Genomic DNA, 20,740 nt, shown 5'->3' with positions numbered 1-20,740 from the left:
GTTATAACAGTTAATTATAAACCAAGCCCCTCTACAGTCTAAAGAAGCTTTTCATTATCTCCACTCATCCTCCTGGCTCTTGAGATGACCTCTGGAATTTTTCTTCTTTTCTCTCCCTCTGTAAAGAAATACATTCCCATACTTCCATCCAAAGAATCAGATTAAATAAAAGCCTTTCAGTATTATTAAAAAGCAAAAACAGCCTGAGATTATTTTTCATGTCTTTTTTGAGCCATCTTTATGATGTGATATAAAAATTTCTCACCCTCTGAAATTCCTCATCTTTCCTTTTGGACAGTTCTCCCTCAGCATTGTGTGCAGTTCTGGTCTCCTCAATATAAAAAGGACATGGTACTGTTAGAACAAGTCCAGAGGAGGGCCATGAGGATGATCAGGGGACTGGAGCACCTCCCATATGAAGACATGCTGAGAAAGTTGGGGCTGTTCAGCCTGGAGAAGAGAAGGCTGCATGGAGACCTCATAGCAGCCTTCCAGTATCTGAAGGGAGCCTACAGGGATGCTGGTGAGGGACTATTCATCAGGCACTGCAGTGACAGGACAAGGGATAACGGGTTGAAACTTAAACAGGGGAAGTTTAGATTGGATATAAGGAAGAAATTCTTTACTGTTAGGATGGTGAGGTACTGGAAAGGGTTGCCCGGGGAGGTAGTGAATGCTCCATCCCTGGCAGTGTTCAAGGCCAGGTTGGACGAAGCCTTGTTTAGTGAATTGTTTAGTGTGAGGTGTTCCTGCTCATTGCAGGGGGGTTGGAACTAGATGATCTTAAGGTCCTTTCCAACCCTAACTATTCTATGATTCTATGATTCCTCTCTCAGGTTTTCTTTTGAAACATAGGAAGGGAGGTGAAAGAAGCAGGAACACTCATGCACAGCAAGCTGTGCCACAGCTGAGGCTCTTCATACATGAAGGTGACATGAAGGTGTTTTAAAGTAGAAACTTCGCTCTAACGTTCTGTATGTTTTACATAATCTATAATAATATGTGGTGATATAATGTATGATAAATAACACCATAATGTATAATGTATCATTGCTAGTGGTGCATGGTAGGAGAACAAAGCCAAAGCCCCCATTATGTGATGTCCATATAATAGCCTCCTGGCATACCTCTGAAATAACACAAACAGAAGTTTCCCTCAGGACTGCTCTCCTCCTCACCCCTACATCCTCCTCCTCCCCTGCATTCACCCTGCAGAGCCTGCTCATGCCCCATCTCACAGCTCCCCACTTGCTCCATCCCAACAAACACAAGCACTCCCAGATCCTCCCAGCCCCTGATTTTTGACCAGGCAACTTTATTATATTCAAGGACCATATTTTCAAGCCCAAGTGCTTTTGTAGAGTGCAGCTGATCATAGTATCTCCATCAGCCACGTGAAGTTCAGTTTCCCCCCATCACCCCTCCGCACTGAGGAGACCTCAAAGCATGGCCAGTCTTGCAGTTCAAGAGATCTCCCCCAAGTCAGCGTACTCAAGGGGAAAGCTGCCAACGTGACGATGAAAACTTGGCCTGACAAAGGCAGGCTGCAAGAACCCAGTGTCTGCCATGGAGGGAGCGCAAGTCTCTCCACGAGCCCACTTCAAAGACGCAACAAGGCACCTGCGGAGCAGAACAGGACAAACTCTTCCCCGTGTCCCCGCGGGCGAGCGGGAGCAGCAGCAGCCCCTCCCCAGCCTCTTTTGGGTGCTTTCCCAGCGACAGGCGAGGCGGGGCGTGCGGCTCGGCCCCGCCAAAGCCACCAGCCCGGCCGGGGGCGGCGACGGTTGCGGCGGACGGATGGCGGCGGAGCCGGGAGCGGGGCTGCGCATCTTCCGCGATGTGAGTACGCGGCATCCCTCACATGAACTCCTCCCTCCAGCAGCTGGGGGGTGCGTGTCGTGTTTGTCTTATTTATTTATGTTTTGCTTTTTTCCCCCCATCTTTCCTCCCTGGGGTGGAAGGGAGCGAAACACAGCAGAGCAGTGGGTCTTTCGTTTTCCCTTTCTCTTCTCCTTTCCTTTTTCTTTCCTTTATTTTCCTCTTCCCCCTCCCTTTCTCTTTGATCTTCCCCTTTCTTTCTCCTCTTCCTTTTCCCCTTTCTTCTCATTCCCTTTCCTCTTCTCCTTCCCTTTCATTTTTTCTGCTTTCCTTTCCCTTTCCCTTTTCCCTTTCCTCTTTCCCCTTCCTCTTTCCCCTTCCTCTTTCCCTTTTCCCTTTCCCTTTTCCCTTTCCCTTATCCCTTTCCCTTTTCCCTTTCCCTTTTCCCTTTCCCCTTCCTCTTTCCCTTTCCTCTTTCCCCTTCCTCTATCCCCGTCCACAGTCCCGTTCCTCGTTCCCTTTTTCCCTTTCCCTTTCCCTTTTCCCTTTTCCCTTTCCCTTTTTCCTTTTCCCTTTTCCCTTTTCCTTTTCCTTTTCGCTTTTCCCTTTTTTCTTTTTCCTTTTCACTTTTTTCTTTTCTCTTTCCCTTTTCCCTTTCCCTTTTCCCTTTCCCCTTTTTTCTTTTCCCTTTTCCCCTTTTTCTTTTCCCTTTTCCCTTTCCCTTTTCCCTTTCCCTTTCCTTTTCCCTTTCCTTTTCCCTTTTCCCTTTCCCTTTCCTTTTCCCTTTTCCCTTTCCCCTTTTCCCTATTCTCTTTCCCTATTCCCTTTTCCTTTATACCCCTTTTCACTTTCCCCTTTCCCTTTTTCCTTACCCCTTTTCCCCCCTTCCCCCTTTTTTCCCCTTTCCTCCCCTTTCTTTTCTCCCTTTCCCCCCCTTTCTTTTCTCCCTTTCCCCTTCTGTCCATTTCCTTTTCTCTTTTTCTCCTTCCCTCTTTCTCCTTCGTTTTTTAATGTTTTTGGCATTTAAAATGCTCATGAGGGGAATGAGTTTGCTTCCTCTGGTGGCGTGCATGTGGGAGGAGAGCCTGTTAGCACCTGGGAGCAGTTAGGAGAGGTGCTGGGTGAAAACACTGACACATTTCAGAACACATTGCTTGGATTTCTGTTATTTTATTTTTTCTCTGGGCTCTTCACTGAAGCATTGCTCATGCTGCAGGTGTTCTTCCCAAGCTGTGCAGGTTCCCGCCCATCCCATTAGAGCTGGATGGATTCAAGGTGCCCAAGGCTGTGCCTCTAAGCCCCTCAGCCGTTTGAGGGGTAGCTCAGCAAGGTGCCATCCTACCCCTTAGGGGTGCTGGGCTAGACCATGACCAAGGGCTCAGCATCTCACAAGATGCAGCTGTGAAGTTTTGGTCTAAGTATGCCCAGCCCAGACCATTTCCTTGGACTGAGGCAAGTCCTGATAAAAGGCAAACTCCCACCTAAGATACTGCAAGGTATCCCCTGCATCTCACCTGTCCTGGTGAGACGTACATATCTTCAGACCAGCTCTACTACCAACTTAGATCTACTTAAGACCAACTCTTGTACCAGGATTAGTCCACAACATCAGTACTGTATTAAAGGATCATTCACCTAGCTTCGATAATGTGCCCACATTAACTTACCCAACATTTTACACAAATTATTTCCAGTAGCTCCCATCTGCTCATCTCCCGATTTCTCAAGACTCCATGAGAAAGCGTTTAAATTAGACTCTTTTTTGCTTTTTATTTCCATTCAAGCGTATAAGGAAAATGCAGCTTTTCTGAATGTTAATACCACTTGTAAGAGAAACCAGAGAATTACAGGCATACACCACAGACAGAAACCAAAGTAGCCAGGAAAGACTTAAAAAACATTAGCTTGAGCTCAGCACACTGAGCTAGGAAACTGCTCATTGTCAGAATATCTCCTCCCTGGTTTTGTGTCAAAATCCCTAGCAAGTGTCCAAACGATTTTAACATCTTCTTAATAAAAAAAAAAAAAAAAGTTTTTTAAAAATATGAAAAATAATTAATTAAAATTTACAGTAATGATAAATACATTAAAATTAATTAAAATTAATTTCAACATAAACCCCCAAAATTCCGTTTTCAGAAACCTTTGCCACCTTTGACCCATATTTACAGAGCACTTCTAGTTGGTTGAAAGTCTGCTGGTGCAGCTGTCCTAGTCCTGTCCACCCATAAGCCAAGCAGGAACAGCCGGCACTCCCAGTGACATAGAAGTCTTGCACAGGGTGTAGGCTGTGTCACTTGGTGTGGCTGTATCACCAGTGTGGCTCCACATGGGCCCTTGCTACTCACGGCACAAGTCACTGGTCATCTGTTAATATTGCTCAGGCTCATGCTGGGTATATTTATCTGCCTGCTAAAGCACACCTTGTTCTTTCCCATCAGACACAGTGGGAAGCTCAGCCCAGGCACCTGTGAAGGAAGGAAGAGGGTTTCAGAGCTCACATCTACACGGGGGCACCTGCTGTTCCCTTTTGTTGAGTGTAACTGGGCAGAAGAAAGCTATCAGATCTCAGAAGGAAATGAGGTAGCTTGCCAATGAGAGAGGAGAAAGACCAGCAACAGTTCCCCCCCAAAATTCCAGTTAAAATTTCCAGGAATGTGGAACTGTGTTTTACCTGTTAAGGATTATAGACAGGTTTTATTTTATTCAAATAATGCTTTTACTGGTCTTTCATTTGCTCTGCATTTAGTCTTTAGTTCTCATTAGGATAAAATTTCCAGTTTATGAGTAGAAGTTTAAAACCCCCAAACAGTCCAATCCTCATACTGAAAATTGAGCTGCATCTTAGTAAGTTAATTTCATACTTCATGTGCTGTAAACTTGGTCCAGTGCAAAGTTCAGTTTAGAGACCATTAGTGAAGTCCTGGATATGGGTAACAATGCTGTTAGCTCCCCAACAATTTTCCCTTATAGAACAGTCATGAAGATGCTCTAACAGAGCTGGGCACCTTAGTCCTTGGGTTTCTCACTTGGTTTCACCTCTAGGAGCAGAGCAGTTATGGCATGTGCTGGAGAAGCTTTTTAAATAATACTAGGAGTTTATCAAACCAGAGAGTGTTTCCACTGCTGTCAGCTCTCAAAAATATATGTGCCCATTTTGAAACTCTTTACTGATATTCATAGCAACAATAGAAACTATATTTGGAAGATTTGCTTTCTTCCATTGTGTAAACTTGGAGCGTTGCCCAGACAACTCCCCATTGAAGTTCAGGCTGAAATAGTGATGGAGTCTACATCCAGAGGCACAGCAGGGTGACAGCAGATGGCAACTGCACATATCTAAGTGTCACATGGTGACCCATGCCACAGCAGATCTATCTCATCTGGACAGCAAAGAAACTGGAGGAGACCCCCTCTGTTGGTTCCACTCCCTGTGCCTGATCCCTTCTCCTGAGTGTGGACTAATGTCATGGTACCTGCAGTGGGACTGCAGCAGGGACTGGCGGGCATGGCAGCTTCACCAGCATAAGACAAGGCAGTACACCTGCATACAATCCTGGATGGGTTGCTGCTGTGTCCTGCCACCCATGGCAGGGCTGGCTTGGAAGGCTTTGCAACCTCTGCTCACTGGTTGCACCCCTCGGGATCCTCCTCTCAGACTTTGCACAAGGAGTTGCAGACTGCCTGTATATTTAAATGGCTTTTCCAGCAGGTGCCATTTACAGTGGGGAGAAAAGGCAGCTTGCACACCATGACAGTAAGCTGGGATCATGCACAGTTTTCATGGCAAAAGTATTGCAGGGAAGGGTCTCCAGCAGGTACCCTCATGCTCCTTTGCCTTCCCAGCTTATAAATCTCCCTGTTTTCCTTCTCCCCTTGCTTCTGCATCTGATTTCTACTTGCTATCAGGGAAATCTTCCTATCAGCTCCCACACATTTGATCTCGCTGCCTCCCACACTCAGTGTGATCCCTTAATGCTGGGCTCCTCTCCTGACTTATACCTTTTTTCCGTTCACCCACAAACCCCTAAGCCTTTCTCACCATCTCAGATGCTCAGCACATCCTCCCAGCTCTCATCCTTACTCTGCTTCCTTAAACCACTTTTCTCAACCTTGAATTCAGTATCATGGTAGCCATACAGTATCAGGTTTTGTGCCTGAACATCATCCTTATAAGCCATGCACAGACTAGAAAATAAAAGCCAGTTCTGATTATGGTCCTGGTTTTCAGAGCACAGGAGGGGTTAAGGAAAGTAGACATCAAACTATAGTTGCCCACTAAATTGTATTGTGCTATTAACCCATTGAAAAAAAAAGAGTGATTCTGTTCTCTCTCTCTTTTTGTTTAGATATTAAGAAGAGCAGACAAGAATGGTAAGACTGTGTCTTCCCCTCTCCCTTTGGAAAAAAAACCATCCATCATCAATTCAGCATTTTAAGTCATGCTTTAAACATCCTAACATGAAAACCAGACATCCCTCATGCAATGTATTCTGTTGTGCACTGATCCTCCCTATGAATTCTTCAAGGGCAGATCTTGTGCTTTCATGATTTAGTGTATGTTTTTGATTTGCACTTTGGGTGCATGTGGGTGTTGTCTTAGTGACATTTTGTTCACAAGGTTTGAAATACTTGTTAGTATCTCCATCTCATGACTTCTTAAGAACACCACAGGCTATATCCAGCAATCAGACTTGTTTCCTACATTTGGCAGTTATGTATTTGTTTGGCATGTCAGTAGGCAGGATAAACCCTTGAGCTCAATATGTAACACAAAAGCTGTTGAGGTTTTGTTATATTCTTCATTAGAAGTTTTGCCCACATACAGCATAGTACTGTAAGGCTTCACAGATGCTCCCATGCAGCAGGGAAAGGTCCTTGCTGTAAGGACTACAAGTGTAACTGCTGGATTTTTTTTGCTGTATACATAGTCATGGTCTGAAACATGACTTTAACTCACTTTTCCACCTCAGAATTGCTGCACAACTTCGGACAAGTTGCATTTTTGGTTTTGAGAGAAATGAAGCCACTAGCCTGTCTCTGCATAACACAGACCATGAGATCTGGTACATTTGAGGCTATGAAGAGCTTCTGTAGCTCTGGAGTTACCATAATAGTATTTATACTTCACTCCGATAACCAGAGTTAGCTCTTGCAGGGCAAGAAGGAAACACAAGTTTCCTTGTAATAAAAAGCAGTTTTTTAGTACTGTAATACCAAAATACGGGAAGAACGGGATGTGACTTGTTGCAGAAGCACCGGCCAGACTATTGTCTCTTCCTGAAAGCATTGAACAGTGTTAAGCCCACATCTCAAACAGGTTTAACCCTGACAAGTAATTCCTATCAATCCTCAGAAAACAGGTATTGTGCAGGTTCAATAAAGTGTACTCTCAGATATCTGAAGGCATATGGACACCATTATGAAAATCAGAATAACTTTCAAGGAAGAACTGTTGGACAGTAAGGGGCTCCTGTGTGGTTTGGTGGCATAACTGAGCCTGTTGAATAGCTGTTTACTGTTGCTGAGAGGGCAGTCTCACCCGCACAGCCCGCCTCCAGTTGCTATTCCACCCCCAGCTCATGCAGCAACTGGCACTTCCCACGAGACCATGGCAAGCTCCCTCAGAGAGTTCAGGAGCCACAAAATCCGTCACTGTGAGAGTTTTTTGGGGGAGTGTTTTTGTTATTCCCCTCAGTCAGCTTGCCAGTGGCTTGCAAAGGCCGTGGTGGTACAAGCTGAATCCCAAGATGAGGGCTGGGATGGCAAGGAGATAAATGGCCCCTAGGGCTTCATGTCCCTGCCGTGGAATTTGAGCTCATGCTCTGTCCCAGCTGTGGTGGATCCACAGCACCTTCATGGTCAGGAAGACTCGCAGGCCTCACAGGGTTTACCCCACAGCTTATTACTTACACATTGCTATAAAAACTAGGGGAAACAGCTCACACAATCAGTGACAAACATGCTTGTACCAGCACCATACGAGACCACATCAGCTGCCACTGATTGTCACTGGCAACTGGTCACTGGCATTCGTACCTATATGTGGATGCTTTACAACATAGTGTTGGGAGAAAAGTGGCTAAGTTCAGCCACTTTAGTTCTGTTAATTTAAGTCCATGAACTTGAAATTGTTTCAGCTCTTATGTGCTTAATTGTGTTTGCTCAACCGCCAATTGCCCGTGGGACTTCCACTTTGCTAATCCAGCACTGCACAGCCTTGTGTCACATTAATGGGGAGGAAGTTTGTTTTAAGGCTGGGAAGTACCTTCTCTGAAAGGTTATTGGATATGAGAAGATTTGCCTAACATGTTTACAGTGTTGTCAACACAGATTTTAAGCTTTTGTTAATGACTAGGATACATTTCAGTGTCACCCTTCTGAGTAATGGGAAAACAAGTATTGCCTTACAGTAATGCATACTATGTTACTGTCTGTGACATGGCCCTGTTAAGCTTTCTCATACACTTTTAATAGGACTCTCTCAGAGCTGCTGTACTTTTTCTCTCTGTGAGATTAAAACACCCCCAAAAAATTAGCACCAAAAACCTTACTATACGCTTGCTTGACAGCATCCATCCAAAAAAGTGAATTAAGCTGATAAATAAGAGTAGTATAGGAGATAGGAATTTAGGAACTGTGGAGCTTCAGGTTAGCTTTCCACAACAAAGGCAGACAGTAGTTCTGCAAAGACAATATAAAATAAGAGATCAAAAGAGCCAAGAAATCCTGCTGAATTGCTGTTACTTAAAAATACTACAGTGATTTATGACAGCAGGGTTTAATTGAGAAGTTCCTTTATCAGTCCCTGTCTTTTTGAAAGAAGCTGTACAATGTTGTTTCTTTTGCGGTGGTGGCTTCTTTCTTTGCCAGCTCAGGTATATAAATCATTCTGTTACCTTCCTGTGTCTGGAAATACCACTGTGCACAGCTTCCCAAAGAGGGTCAGCTTCATACACTCAAATCTATAGCTCTTATTTCATGGGTGATCAGCTCTGCACTGTATAAAGATCTGCACTCCTCACACAACTGAAAAGGTCGTGTGATTTTCTTAGAAGGAGCACAAGACACAGGGAAGGAATATCACATTTCTAAGAAATACATGGTGTATAATATTGACAAAAGCAGCAGAGAGCCCAAAGAGGAAAAAAGTAATTTCATAAAGGTGAGATGTTGCACATTGGCCTTTTTGGAAAGGAGGGGTTTCAGGTTTACATGTCAAAATGAAATACTGATCAGATTTATTTTACAAAACTCCATAGAATCATAGAATCATAGAATAGTTAGGGTTGGAAAGGACCTTAAGATCATCTAGTTCCAACCCCCCTGCCATGGGCAGGGACACCTCACACTAAACCGTATCACCCAAGGCTTCATCCAACCTGGCCTTGAACACTGCCAGGGATGGAGCATTCACAACCTCCCTGGACAACCCATTCCAGTACCTCACCACCCTAACAGTAAAGAATTTCTTTCTTAGATCCACTCTAAACCTCTGCTGTTTAAGTTTGAACCCGTTACCCCTTGTCCTATCACTACAGTCCCTAATGAATAGTCCCTCACCAGCATCCCTGTAGGCCCCCTTCAGATACTGGAAGGCTGCTATGAGGTCTCCATGCAGCCTTCTCTTCTCCAGGCTGAACAGCCCCAACTTTCTCAGCCTGTCTTTATATGGGAGGTGCTCCAGTCCCTTGATCATCCTCGTGGCCATCCTCTGGACTTGTTCCAACAGTTCCATGTCCTTTTGATGTTGAGGACACCAGAACTGCACACAGTACTCCAAGTGAGGTCTCAGGAGAGCAGAGTAGAGGTGCAGGATCACCTCCCTTGACCTGCTGGTCACGCTCCTTTTGATGCAGCCCAGGATATGGTTGGCTTTCTGGGCTGCAAGCACACACTGAAGCCTGCTCATGTTCAATTTCTTATTGACCAGCAGCCCCAAGTCCTTCCCTGCAGGTTTGCTGTGAATCTGTTCTCTGCCCAACCTGTAGCTGTGCCTGGGATTGCTCTGACCCAGGTGTAGGACCTTGCACTTGGCATGGTTAAACTTCATGAGGTTGGCATCAGCCCACCTCACAAGCGTGTCAAGGTCCCTCTGGATGGTATTCCTTCCCTCCAGTGTATCAACCGAACCACACATCTTGGTGTCATTGGCAAACTTGCTGAGGGCGCACTCAATTCCACTGTCCACGTCACTGACAAAGGTGTTGAACAACACTGGTCCCAACACTGATCCCTGAGAGACACCACTTGTTACTGGTTTCCAGCCAGACATTGAACCATTGACCACAACTCTTTGAGTGCGCCCATCCAGCCAGTTCTTTATCCACCGATAAAGGATTTCCCCTAGTTAAGCCATGCTGGCTGTCACCAAGCACCTTTCTCTTTTTCATGTGCCCTAGCATGCCTTCCAAAAGAATCTGCTCCCAGATTTTGCCAGGCATAGAGATGAGACTGACTGGTCTGTAGTTCCCCAAGTTATCCATTTTCCCCTTCTTGAAAATGGGGGTTATATTTCCCTTTTCAAGTCATCAAATAGGCTCAAACCTCCTTGGGGTTTGACAGCCACAGGCTCAGTGATGCATCAGTCAGTGTTGATAACATTCAAAATGTATTGAGAATAAATAGCAATGAAGAAAAAGTCAGTGTCTGCTCTTGGATGGTAAAATTTAAAGGAAATAGCTAAAGTGTCCAGCCTGTCCGTTGGCAGATCTTTAGTTTTCTGGATTGATGTAAAGCAAATGATCCTGAAGAAGAGAGATAGACAGATGTTTTAGGGTTTGTGTCATACCCAGACTGTTCTATGTATAAAGTCATAATATGTTCATCTCAGGAAAGTTACCAAAAAATCACTAGTTTCTTCAGTATGTGTGTAACTTCCATGCAAATCACTAATTCCCAGCAAAGGCTAAAGCTGCAGAGGCAATTTGATTAAACAATCAATTGTATCTGTATGAATCAAAGGAAGCAGAGCTATGAAAAGAAGCTCATTTCAACAAGCTCAGTGTTTATATTCCTTCTCCGTAGCCAGTGCCAAACAGCAAATGTATTTAGATTCTCAATTAGGTAGGCACAGCAGTATTGTGGCATGCTTGGTTTTAGCTCATTTACATCTTGACATTTTATTTTGATCATAATGATGATTATCTTCAGCTACAATCTGTCTTTTCATATTGAACATTTCCAAATGTTTTGGTGAAACAGACAGTTAATTCGTACAATTTTCAAACCCCTTGAAGATTATGTATGTGAAGCCATATATTCAAGTCAAAGAAATGATGAAATAATAGCAAGTAAAAGAGTGATGAAACCCCTGTGCTCTGCTCTTCAAATCTGCATGCTGTAGTAGAGCATGTAGTTATAGGACTCAGTTACTGCCTTTATAATAGATTCTTCACCACTATAAAATTAGGCCACAATATGCTGTAGATTAGTCTAGTACTTAAAACAGCTTAAACTTACCCTTTACAGTTGTTTAGTGCCCTAAGAGGGTTTCAGTACATTACTGAAGGAAGAGAAAGAGACATGAACTTAAATTTAGTGCTACCCCAAGTAGAGTTATAAGGATTTTAGGATTTTAGGATTTTAGGATTTTCTTTCTGCTTAATGAGGCCCAGTCAATTTAAATAAATTATTACTTATCTATCCTTTAACCATTCAAATTTCTTCTAAATAAAGGCAAAAGGTGCATTTCTTTCTTTTTTTTTTTTTTTTGCATTTGTTTGCTGGTTATCAGTCTTGCTTTTAAAACTCACTACATTAGTCACTGATTTTCCATGAAGATGTGAAGACATGGGCAGGAACAGGGTAAGGAAAGCGTATGGCAGGATGGGGAGAGGAGACAATGAATGGGATCTGGGCAAAGATAGGACTATATTCATGCATTTGTCAATAAAGACTTACCGACACCAAACTAACTTTGCTTGAAAGATAAGAAGGAAGAGGAAGAGATACTAGGCAAATTGAAAACTCTGGTGCAACAGCTGACACAACAGCACTTAGCATCATGTTCTTCATGTGTCTTGATCAAATACGTAAATTTTCTACATTTAGTCTGAAGAGCTAGAGGTTTTTAATAGTTTCCTCTTGTATTGTGTGAAACAAGCAAAACTATAAACAAAACAAAGGCACTTTCCATTTCTTCATTGTTTCAGATGATGGAAAACTCTCCTTTGATGAATTCAAAGCTTACTTTGCTGACGGAATTCTGAGTGGAGAAGAACTACATGAACTTTTTCACACCATTGATACACACAACAATGAGTAAGTGCCCCCTTCTTAATATTACAGTGCTACTCTCTGTACCTGAGAATGGAAGAGACATCAGGCTGATTTCAGAAAACAAGTCTGAGAGAAAACGCTGCATGAGGGAAGCTGGCTGTGGCATATGGCTCTAAACTGTACAAGTGATGTGTTTCTAAACCTTGTAGAAATACCTGCATGTTCCAGTAATGTGATTTAGGTCCTGAAAACATGGGGTAGAAGGCAACAAAGACAGCAGTTTCACAGATAAACAGACAACACAAGAGAAGCAGCAATGTAAATGAGATGTCCCTCATGATAAGAATAGAAGGCTGTTGTTATTTCCCTTGCTTCCCATAGTTTTATAATTTATCAAAAGTGCTTATGTGCTATAAATTCAAAGCAGAAGATTGCAAAATAAATAGATACCATGTACAGAATAAATAAATGTAACATTTTTATTTCCTCAGGTTTCTTAAAATCAGTGGCAAATACATTGGCAAAAATCAGTGGCAAAAACAAATATGATCTTCAGTAAATATAAAGCATGCAGTATGTCTAATCCTAGCAAAATGAATAGTGCTTATTAGAACACCGTGGGAATTTGCTTAGCAGGTTAAGGACCTCCATGCAAGTTTTTAACCCAAACACTCATTTCAGAGCTGTTTCATACAGCTTTGGTCTTCCTCATGTGTACCACATATCTGCATGAAAGTGGTTTTATTTTACCATGATTCCATTTGTCTGCGTTTGTCAGGAAGCATCCTGGTAAGGGCAGCTATCCTCAATGACTATGTAACATTTCAAATTAAAAAAAAAAATAGATGTTCTACATTTATTTTTCCTTTCATTTGATTTGTAAAGCTTTTTTTTCATTTGTAAGATATTTTTATTTCTAAACCTTTTTCTCTTTAGCAGAGAATATCTGGATCTGAACAATATGTGGAAAAGTAAGAATAACATTAAAGGGTTTTTTATCTGAGAGATAGGCATACCTGAAGAATAGGTGTGACTTCATTGAATGCTACAGTGTCCTGGGTTCAGTTGTAACAGTTATTTTTTCTCCTTCTTAGTAGCTGGTGCAGTGCTGTGCTTTCAGCTTTAGTCTGAGAACAATCCTGGTAACACATCAATGTTTTTAGTTGTTGCTAAGGAATGCTTACTCCGATCAAGGACTTTTTCAGTAATATGTATGTAATTACATACAGTTATAAGCTGAGAACAGGTAATGAAACTGTCACAACAGCCATTTGAGATAGAGGTCATTTGCCAGGAAAAGCCTGGCAAAAAAGCAGGGCACAAAAGTCACAGAGAATAAGTATCATGAAGGATGGATTTCAGGGAAATGAACAAGTGGAAGGATAAAAAAAGCCCTTATAAAATTGCATTTTCCAGCCAGAAGAAAGGGTGCTTTGTATTGACTGATTAATATCGGTTATAGAGTAGAACAGGTAATAACAACTTATAATAAGCTTTTTGAGTTTGGGTTTGGGTTTTTTTTATTAAGTCTTTAACTGGTAAAAGGGTTAGTGCCTGACTTTGCGGCTGAAAAGTATTCTGCAGTGCTTGATTTTGCTCTTTAACAGAGGTAAATAGTCTTTGAAGGCTTTCCCTTAGTACTTTTAAAAGCTTTTGAGAACCCTGTCATCAGGCAGGCGGCAAGATGGAGCATGTCAAATATCAGATGGATATAGCAAAGAGAGACATCTTGAACAGTACAATATAAATTTCTTGTTAATATAGCTTTCCAGCAAAAATCACATGAAGCAGATATAATGAGGACAGAAAAAACTTTACTCACTGGCATTTGCTGAAAAGGGCAGGTTATGTAAAATGTCTCAAATTAACCATCTGGTTAAGAAAAATAGCAAAATGTTCATTGAACCTTGGGAAGTTTTGTAACGTAAACATCAGGAGAATCATGTCCATATCAAACAATCCCCAAACCACTTATTTTGTGATGGTTTTACTTGCAAATTACCCAAGGGAATGAAATGAAAATCATGGTTTGTGCTTATAAATCTCAAGTAGTTTGTGGGTGGGTTTTGGTAGGGGAAGGTGAGAAATTCTACTCATTTGTGATTCTATTTGCACAGGCTATTTTGTTTCTCTTACCCAGTTTAAATACAGATTCTGTCAAATTCTGGGCAAATGATTTATTTTCTCTCTGCTTCACTATTTACAAAATGCAGACTGTAGTTCCCTATGCCTGAAATATTTTGTAAGCATTGAGATTACACAATGATTTATGCTACATGTAAATGCTTAGGACAGAGAGCTAAGGAACCATGTCATGATCCACTAGATCCTTTCTTGGAGTATCTCAAGATTTCATACTCAGCTTGTCACAAGAGCAGACAGGTTGTTTCCACACCTGCGCTAAGTCTTGTAGCACTGCCAGCATTCAAAACCTCACTATCTGCTCTGTGCGTGAGTCTTTGTTCTTCAAAGCCTGAAGATAAAAAGGGACAGGTTGCCTTGAGATATTGATGGGCCACAAGCTCAATCAGTATGAGTTCTCAGCTCTGCTGCAGCAATCTTTCAAAAAAATATTCAAAGCATACAAAACTTACATCAGCTTAACACTTTTTGAACTCCCTGTTACAGGGGTCCTAATGTCAATCTTGTTGAAGAGAGACTTAGAAGATTATCAACTTTGAAAAAGACTAAGCCATCTAAGGTAACATACCTGTTACAAAGCCTTTGGAAACTATGGAGGGCTATGGAAGACTGCTAAAATGAGCAATTACCATTTTTAGTGTGACAGCAGGGCAAATAATAGGGGGTTTAACTTCCCAGTAACTGAGGTTTTGTCTGCCTAATTGACTGTGATCTCTGCACCTTACTGTTTGGTACAGTGACCATAATCACCAGGAAAAGAGATGAGTAGGAGTTAGTCACCGCCACTTGAAGATTCCAGGTTGAACAGGAGTTTATTATGTCAGGATGAATTTGTATTTCCAATTTGTCTGGATCCTGAAGTACAGGTTATTCATTTGGGGCAGATCATTGCTTTTACTGAAAATTTGCATTACCTAAGGATCTTTCCTCAGTACAGCATTTGGACATATATTTTGCAATTTATGAATGTACTTACATGTAGACTACTTTGTGGCTATTTTTTTTTTCTAATTCATAAATTCTACATTACTTTTGCAGGAAATCTAAATATTAAATTAGTACCAGTAAAGACATGCCATATAAATGGATTGCCTGATTTTTTTTAATGTCTATTCATTTTTTCTTGTAATACTGCCAGAAATAAATGTATGAGTTAATATATACAGGGTATGATATTCATTAATAATGATGCTATCACTATGCAGACAACCAAATTAGGTGAAGTACTGTGTCCATGCAAAAAGAAAGGGTTTTATTTTTACCGATATTTTAGTACTGTTACAATGTTTTACATTCCTTGAAGGTCCTTTAATATAAAAGTTACATTTGTAAGAACCAGCAAACAAAAAGGTGAACTGTAAACAATTACTTTTGAGGTGAGGTCTTCCATCTACTGAGCCATAAACCAATATAATTATTAGTTTGTAGGGCAACTAAACACAGTTACACAGAAATTTCCCTCATGGACAGACCAGCTCATACCTGTTCACAAGGCCTTAATATATAAGTTGTTGTTTTTTTAAAGGCCTCCAGTGACCACAAAGAAACAAGAGGACACTGGACCAAGGGCCATTTTGGTGACCCAGTGAATGCCAGTCTCCTGTTTTTTAATGAAGACAGGGAGATAATATTGAGATTAATTAATACATTAAATTTTAATATTTTTCACTAAAACAAGCAACTTCTGATTATTCAGAGATACTGTGCTTCAAAAGCTACATAAAGAGGCAGTAGAACACTTTCATTAGGCCGTGCAACTAGCATTCCTGACATCTAAGTAGTATAAGGTAACTGCTTTAGAGGCGTAGCTTTAAACTATTCTTCTTTCAGTGGAGTTTCCAGTATTGTCATTACTTCAAATTGAAGCTGAAAGCCAATTAGGCATTTGACTTCCACTGAAAGTCACTTCTATATGTGCTTTCCAGGATCTCATGAAACCCTTGGGCAATCCTTATTCAATCACATGCCATTAAATAGTATAAAGAAGCTGTTATGGAGGGCCCTACTCAGATGCCCTCACTCTGTCAGTGTAAAAAAAGGCTTTGCGTTGAAGCAGCAGTAATTAGGTGTGAGGTGTTAGCAGCCAGGTCTCCAGGTTCTCGTTTTCTAGCATGCACTTAGCACTTGGATCTACTGCAAAGCAGTGTCTTGTATTTAAAGACCTTTAAAAAGTACAGGCAAGAAATCAAGAGCACTATTAAAGACTTGAGCTTCAACCTAGAGTTGTACTAATGATCCTTCTCCCCTTATTCATTATGGTTTAAAGGTTTTGCAGACAGCCCAGAAATAGCCACAATAAAAGCATCTGGGCAAGATCTTAAGACCTGTTGAGGGTATCAGAAGGCCAAGATAGATTCTGACAGTGTGTTGAGCAGGAGTCAAGCCCCCACAATATGACTTAGATCAACATGAGGGCACAGCTGTGAGCAAGAGGAATTGCTCATCTTTGCCTCCTGATTTGACATACATTTGACATGAGGAGGCAAATGCAGGTGCTGTAAAAGCACCAGAAGTCTTTCCTGGGGCTGAGAGAGAAGGTGATAAAACACAGCTCATGGAAGACATGGTCTATAGGTCATGTCTGAAGTAATTTTGAGGCTGAAGACCTACATGCTCTGCTGTCTTGGAGCATCCCAGTTATTAACTCCTCTGTCAAAGTGAACATGAAACACTTATTTTGGTTGTGTAGCAAAGAGTACTATAATGGCACGAGTATAAATCAATACACACAGCTCAAGCCAAAGGCTATCAGGGACTGATGCTCAAAGCCACTTGAAGATAAAAGTGAGCTAATGATGTTAACCTACAAGAAACATGTTTTCAGAAATTGCAGACTTTTACAAAGGCAATATCCGAGAAGTGTAAGGTAGAATAAAGCTGTCTTGCAACCTTAAGCATCGTGTTTCTTAACATATTCTCCTAAGCGCTATTTTTAACAGCAGGTTGGAGCACAAGAGTATTTTGCAGATTAAATAGGAAGATTAATAGGAATGTAATTGGGTTTGCTGACTTTCCATTTGAAAAATATAGAAGATTTTTTTTAGTGTTATTTCCATTGCTTTTTCACTTCTCAGCCCTTTTGAATCACTAAATCCTACTGTATACACAAAATCCAAATCTGAAGATCTTTTGCTTCCCATGTTTGCATCTAATCAGGTGCAAAAATTGTATTTTTATTGTAAATTTATATTTTAAATGTTTTAATAATGTGTGCATCATTCCTACTGGCTACTTTGTATCTTAAACATTTCTATAAACTTTCATCTGGTTTCACAATCCAGTGTGTACGTATGTTCAGTGCAGCTGTCTGAGGACTGTGATATTGCTGAAGGAGCTATTTAAACTTCTGATTATCCCAGTGCAGAAACCCCTAACTTGTGGGGTTAGTGTGCTCTAAACAATTAGTAGGTTGCATTACATGGACATGCCTTTACTGAATGTTAAACAATCTGCATGCAAGACAGGATCTCATCACAGTTCAGCTTCAGAAGATGAAGTTCTATAGAAATACAGCTATTTAGTTTACATTTGTTATTGCCTGAAATAGAGAGAAATTATCAGCAGCACAGATCTTTTTATACATGGAGAGAAGTATTTGGGAAAAGTCTGAAATTTGTGGCTTATGGGGTGAATACTTTTATAGCTCATTTCCTTGGTAAATCTGCCCCAGTTTAATTTTAATATCAGCTCTGATGAGCCCATGTTTCAGCAGAGCAAGAATCCTTGGCACAGTTAATGGTTTGGTGAATGGGTTTTAGCAATCATTGCACAAATGTAAGCCTCCCTTTTACCCTTATCCTTCTCCCTTCCTTCCCCAACTCATAACTTTCATGGAAATTGTTTTTGAATAATGGCATCCTTAGGGAAAAGTTGTCAGAAGATAATGAGAAGATATGGCAAAATTACAAACTAAAAGACATGCAGACAATCTCAAGGGGATTCAGTCTGCAGCACTGCTGGAGAGATACAGTGATAAAAGCTTCACTGATTACTGACTTGGATGAGTCAGTGGGGAATTAGGCCTGGTTTTCTCACTTTTCTCATTGGTAAAACAAAGTTCTCAGCCAGGACCTTAGTTAGAAGGTAAGAGGGATGCTAGAACTATTAAGGCAGACCTGAGGCACAGGCAACCTCCCAAAGGTAAGGTCCCATTAAACCTTTGTGTGTGGCACAAGTTTATGTGCAAGCCAGAAGTGAATTTGGTGAGGACCTGAGAGCCTCAGCCACTTGTAGTGCTGAGCTTATGGTGGGCATCTGGGAGAGAGTCTGTCATACTGCACATACTGCACATGTAGGGGTGGGACTTGGCACTATGGAGACACATCTATGTTTGCATGCGTATGTGTCAGCAGGGTATCTAAGGCTTCCTCATAGCCAGTGAAGTCACTGGCACCTAAGAAGTCATTTTGCTCACATAGGTTTCAGCACTAGTGCCCAGGTATAAGCATTTAAGATGTTCCCACCTGAGACATCAGCCCAAGGTGGACAGGATGACACAGGCAAAGCAGTTGAGACATAGGTTGTGGGAGAAATACTAGAGCATCTGACACAACACTAGATGCCTATGTTTTATCCAACTACTCAGGCTCTTGACAGCTGGTCTACAGAAAACCTCCCAACTTCTTTGAATACACTGGGGCTCCTTTGCCTGGCAAGGGGAGGTTGGACACAAAGCGCACTTACGGCTATCTGCATTTAGGACTCAGCCCCAAAGTGATTCTGCCTTCCTTCTACCTGCCTAGATCTTCATTAGCTGAGTCCTAATTCCTCCTTTAGGCCAAAAGAGGAATGCTGAGATCATCTGCCTGAATAGCCAACTCCAAAAGGATGCCAATTTGATGTCTGAGAGCAACAGGTTGATTAGCATTATCCTTACAATTGTGGGAACCCATCCAGCATTAGACTGCATTAGCACTGAGCACTGAAACTAAAATGGAATGCATGTTACATGACACCACAGTGCTTCCTTCAAGACTCTGGTTGTAAAGATAATAATGACAAATCCTCAGTAGCTTAACAGTAGTCTAGGATAGTAATTATCTGTGCCTGGGATGGGTTTCTTTTGTTTCAGGTGGAAGGCATATTTTAGTCTCATGCTATTGCTGATGTATCATTGTTCAATACAAGTACACAGAAAAAAAATAATAAACTTATAAGTACAGTGAATTAAAAAAAAGATTTATTAAAAACAGCATGAGCTATAGACAGGCTTTTTAATTAGATGAACTGCAGGTGAGTGAAAATGTTTTTCTAAAAAGGAATTATTGAATGCAAAAAAATTGCATTACTAAAATAATACAGTGGGGTTTGAGTGTTTTTTTAAACCAGATTTTTTAGACTGAATAAGAATTTCAAGCGTATGATGCAGTACTGACATCAGAAAGGCGTGTTTGCTACTGTTTAAGAGATGCAAATGCAGCTATTAGTTTTAACTATCACTTTTCAAAACAATAGCTATATAAATCAGTTGGAAATGAAGAACAGAGAATAAAACAAGAGACTGGTCAGACTGTGAGCTGATTATATAGTTTGATAATTCATGACTGAACAAAACAAGTTCACTGAGAATGATTTACACAAGTACTGATGCTAACAGATCCTCTGGTCAGAAAGACGAGTTACAAATAGAGTTGCTTGGACATTTTCCATGTGAATGGTTATTTTTAATGGGAAATTCAGCTTTCTGCAGTGTCGAGGTTTAAACCAAGTCCCCCAACTCCCTGAGAGTTAGGAAGGAAAATCCAAAGAATGTAGCCCCCACGGATTGAGATAAGAACGGTTTAATTGCTAAGGCATAACACAAAACCCCTACTGCCATTTACTACTACAAATACTAATGATACAGCAAACAGCAAGTGAAAAGAATACAACACCCCACCAGCCACCGACCCATAACTCACTCCACCCTGCCTGGCCGAGCACCATGTGCTCCCTCCTCCATTTTCCTCCACAGCTCTACCCTCCAGCCTTCTCTTTCCCAGTATGCATCCTGGGCATCACGTGCTATGGTATGGAATACCTCATTGCCTAGCCTGGGTCAGGTGTCCTGTCTCTCCTTCCTCCCGGACTCCCCTCCTCCACCTGGCTGGAAAAAAAAAACCTTGAACAAAAACACCCTCAAAACATGCTCAAACCATGACATTATCCACCCCTTATTCCATACCATTCACGTCATGCCCAGATCCCACATTTCCAATACACCATCACTCTTAAGTCCACCCCTCGATCATGAGACATCTCTAAGTTGCATCTCTGGACTGATAACCTGAAGTATCTGGGCCCACCAAAATCATTCACCGTCCCCTTCAGCAGTTCTACAGCTTGCTGCTGGGGACTCCATACAGCTGCCTTCCACCTCCAATGCTTCCAAAGCACTGGAGGGGCCCAGTGGATCAGATACCTGGCTATACTGTCCCACATGCCCTGCCACTCATGACTGTCCAGACTTGGGGACAGTCTCCTGGTGCTCCTATATCCTTGTCTAACCCTAGACAAGACCCAAACCTGACTCTGCTTAACTTTTGGGATCAGACAAAATGGTTGTGGATGGTACACACTC

The 20,740-nt window shown here is 41.7% G+C and overlaps 1 protein-coding gene across 1 annotated transcript in view; it reads left to right on the top strand.

Annotated features, from left to right (window-relative positions):
- The first annotated feature begins 1,767 nt into the window (after positions 1–1,767).
- Positions 1,768–20,740, top strand: part of NECAB1 (N-terminal EF-hand calcium binding protein 1) — a 53,136-nt gene continuing 34,163 nt past the window's right edge. Inside the window, exons 1-3 of the mRNA XM_005150852.2 lie at positions 1,768–1,839; positions 6,168–6,192; positions 11,973–12,081. Of these exons, the coding sequence (XP_005150909.1) occupies positions 1,798–1,839; positions 6,168–6,192; positions 11,973–12,081 (176 nt within the window). The 5' untranslated portion in view covers positions 1,768–1,797. The remainder of the gene's footprint in view (positions 1,840–6,167; positions 6,193–11,972; positions 12,082–20,740) is intronic.

This window comes from Melopsittacus undulatus, chromosome 1 (genome assembly GCF_012275295.1).
Source record: "Melopsittacus undulatus isolate bMelUnd1 chromosome 1, bMelUnd1.mat.Z, whole genome shotgun sequence".
Lineage (NCBI taxonomy): Eukaryota > Metazoa > Chordata > Aves > Psittaciformes > Psittaculidae > Melopsittacus > Melopsittacus undulatus.
This window is presented reverse-complemented; position numbering and strand designations above follow the sequence as displayed.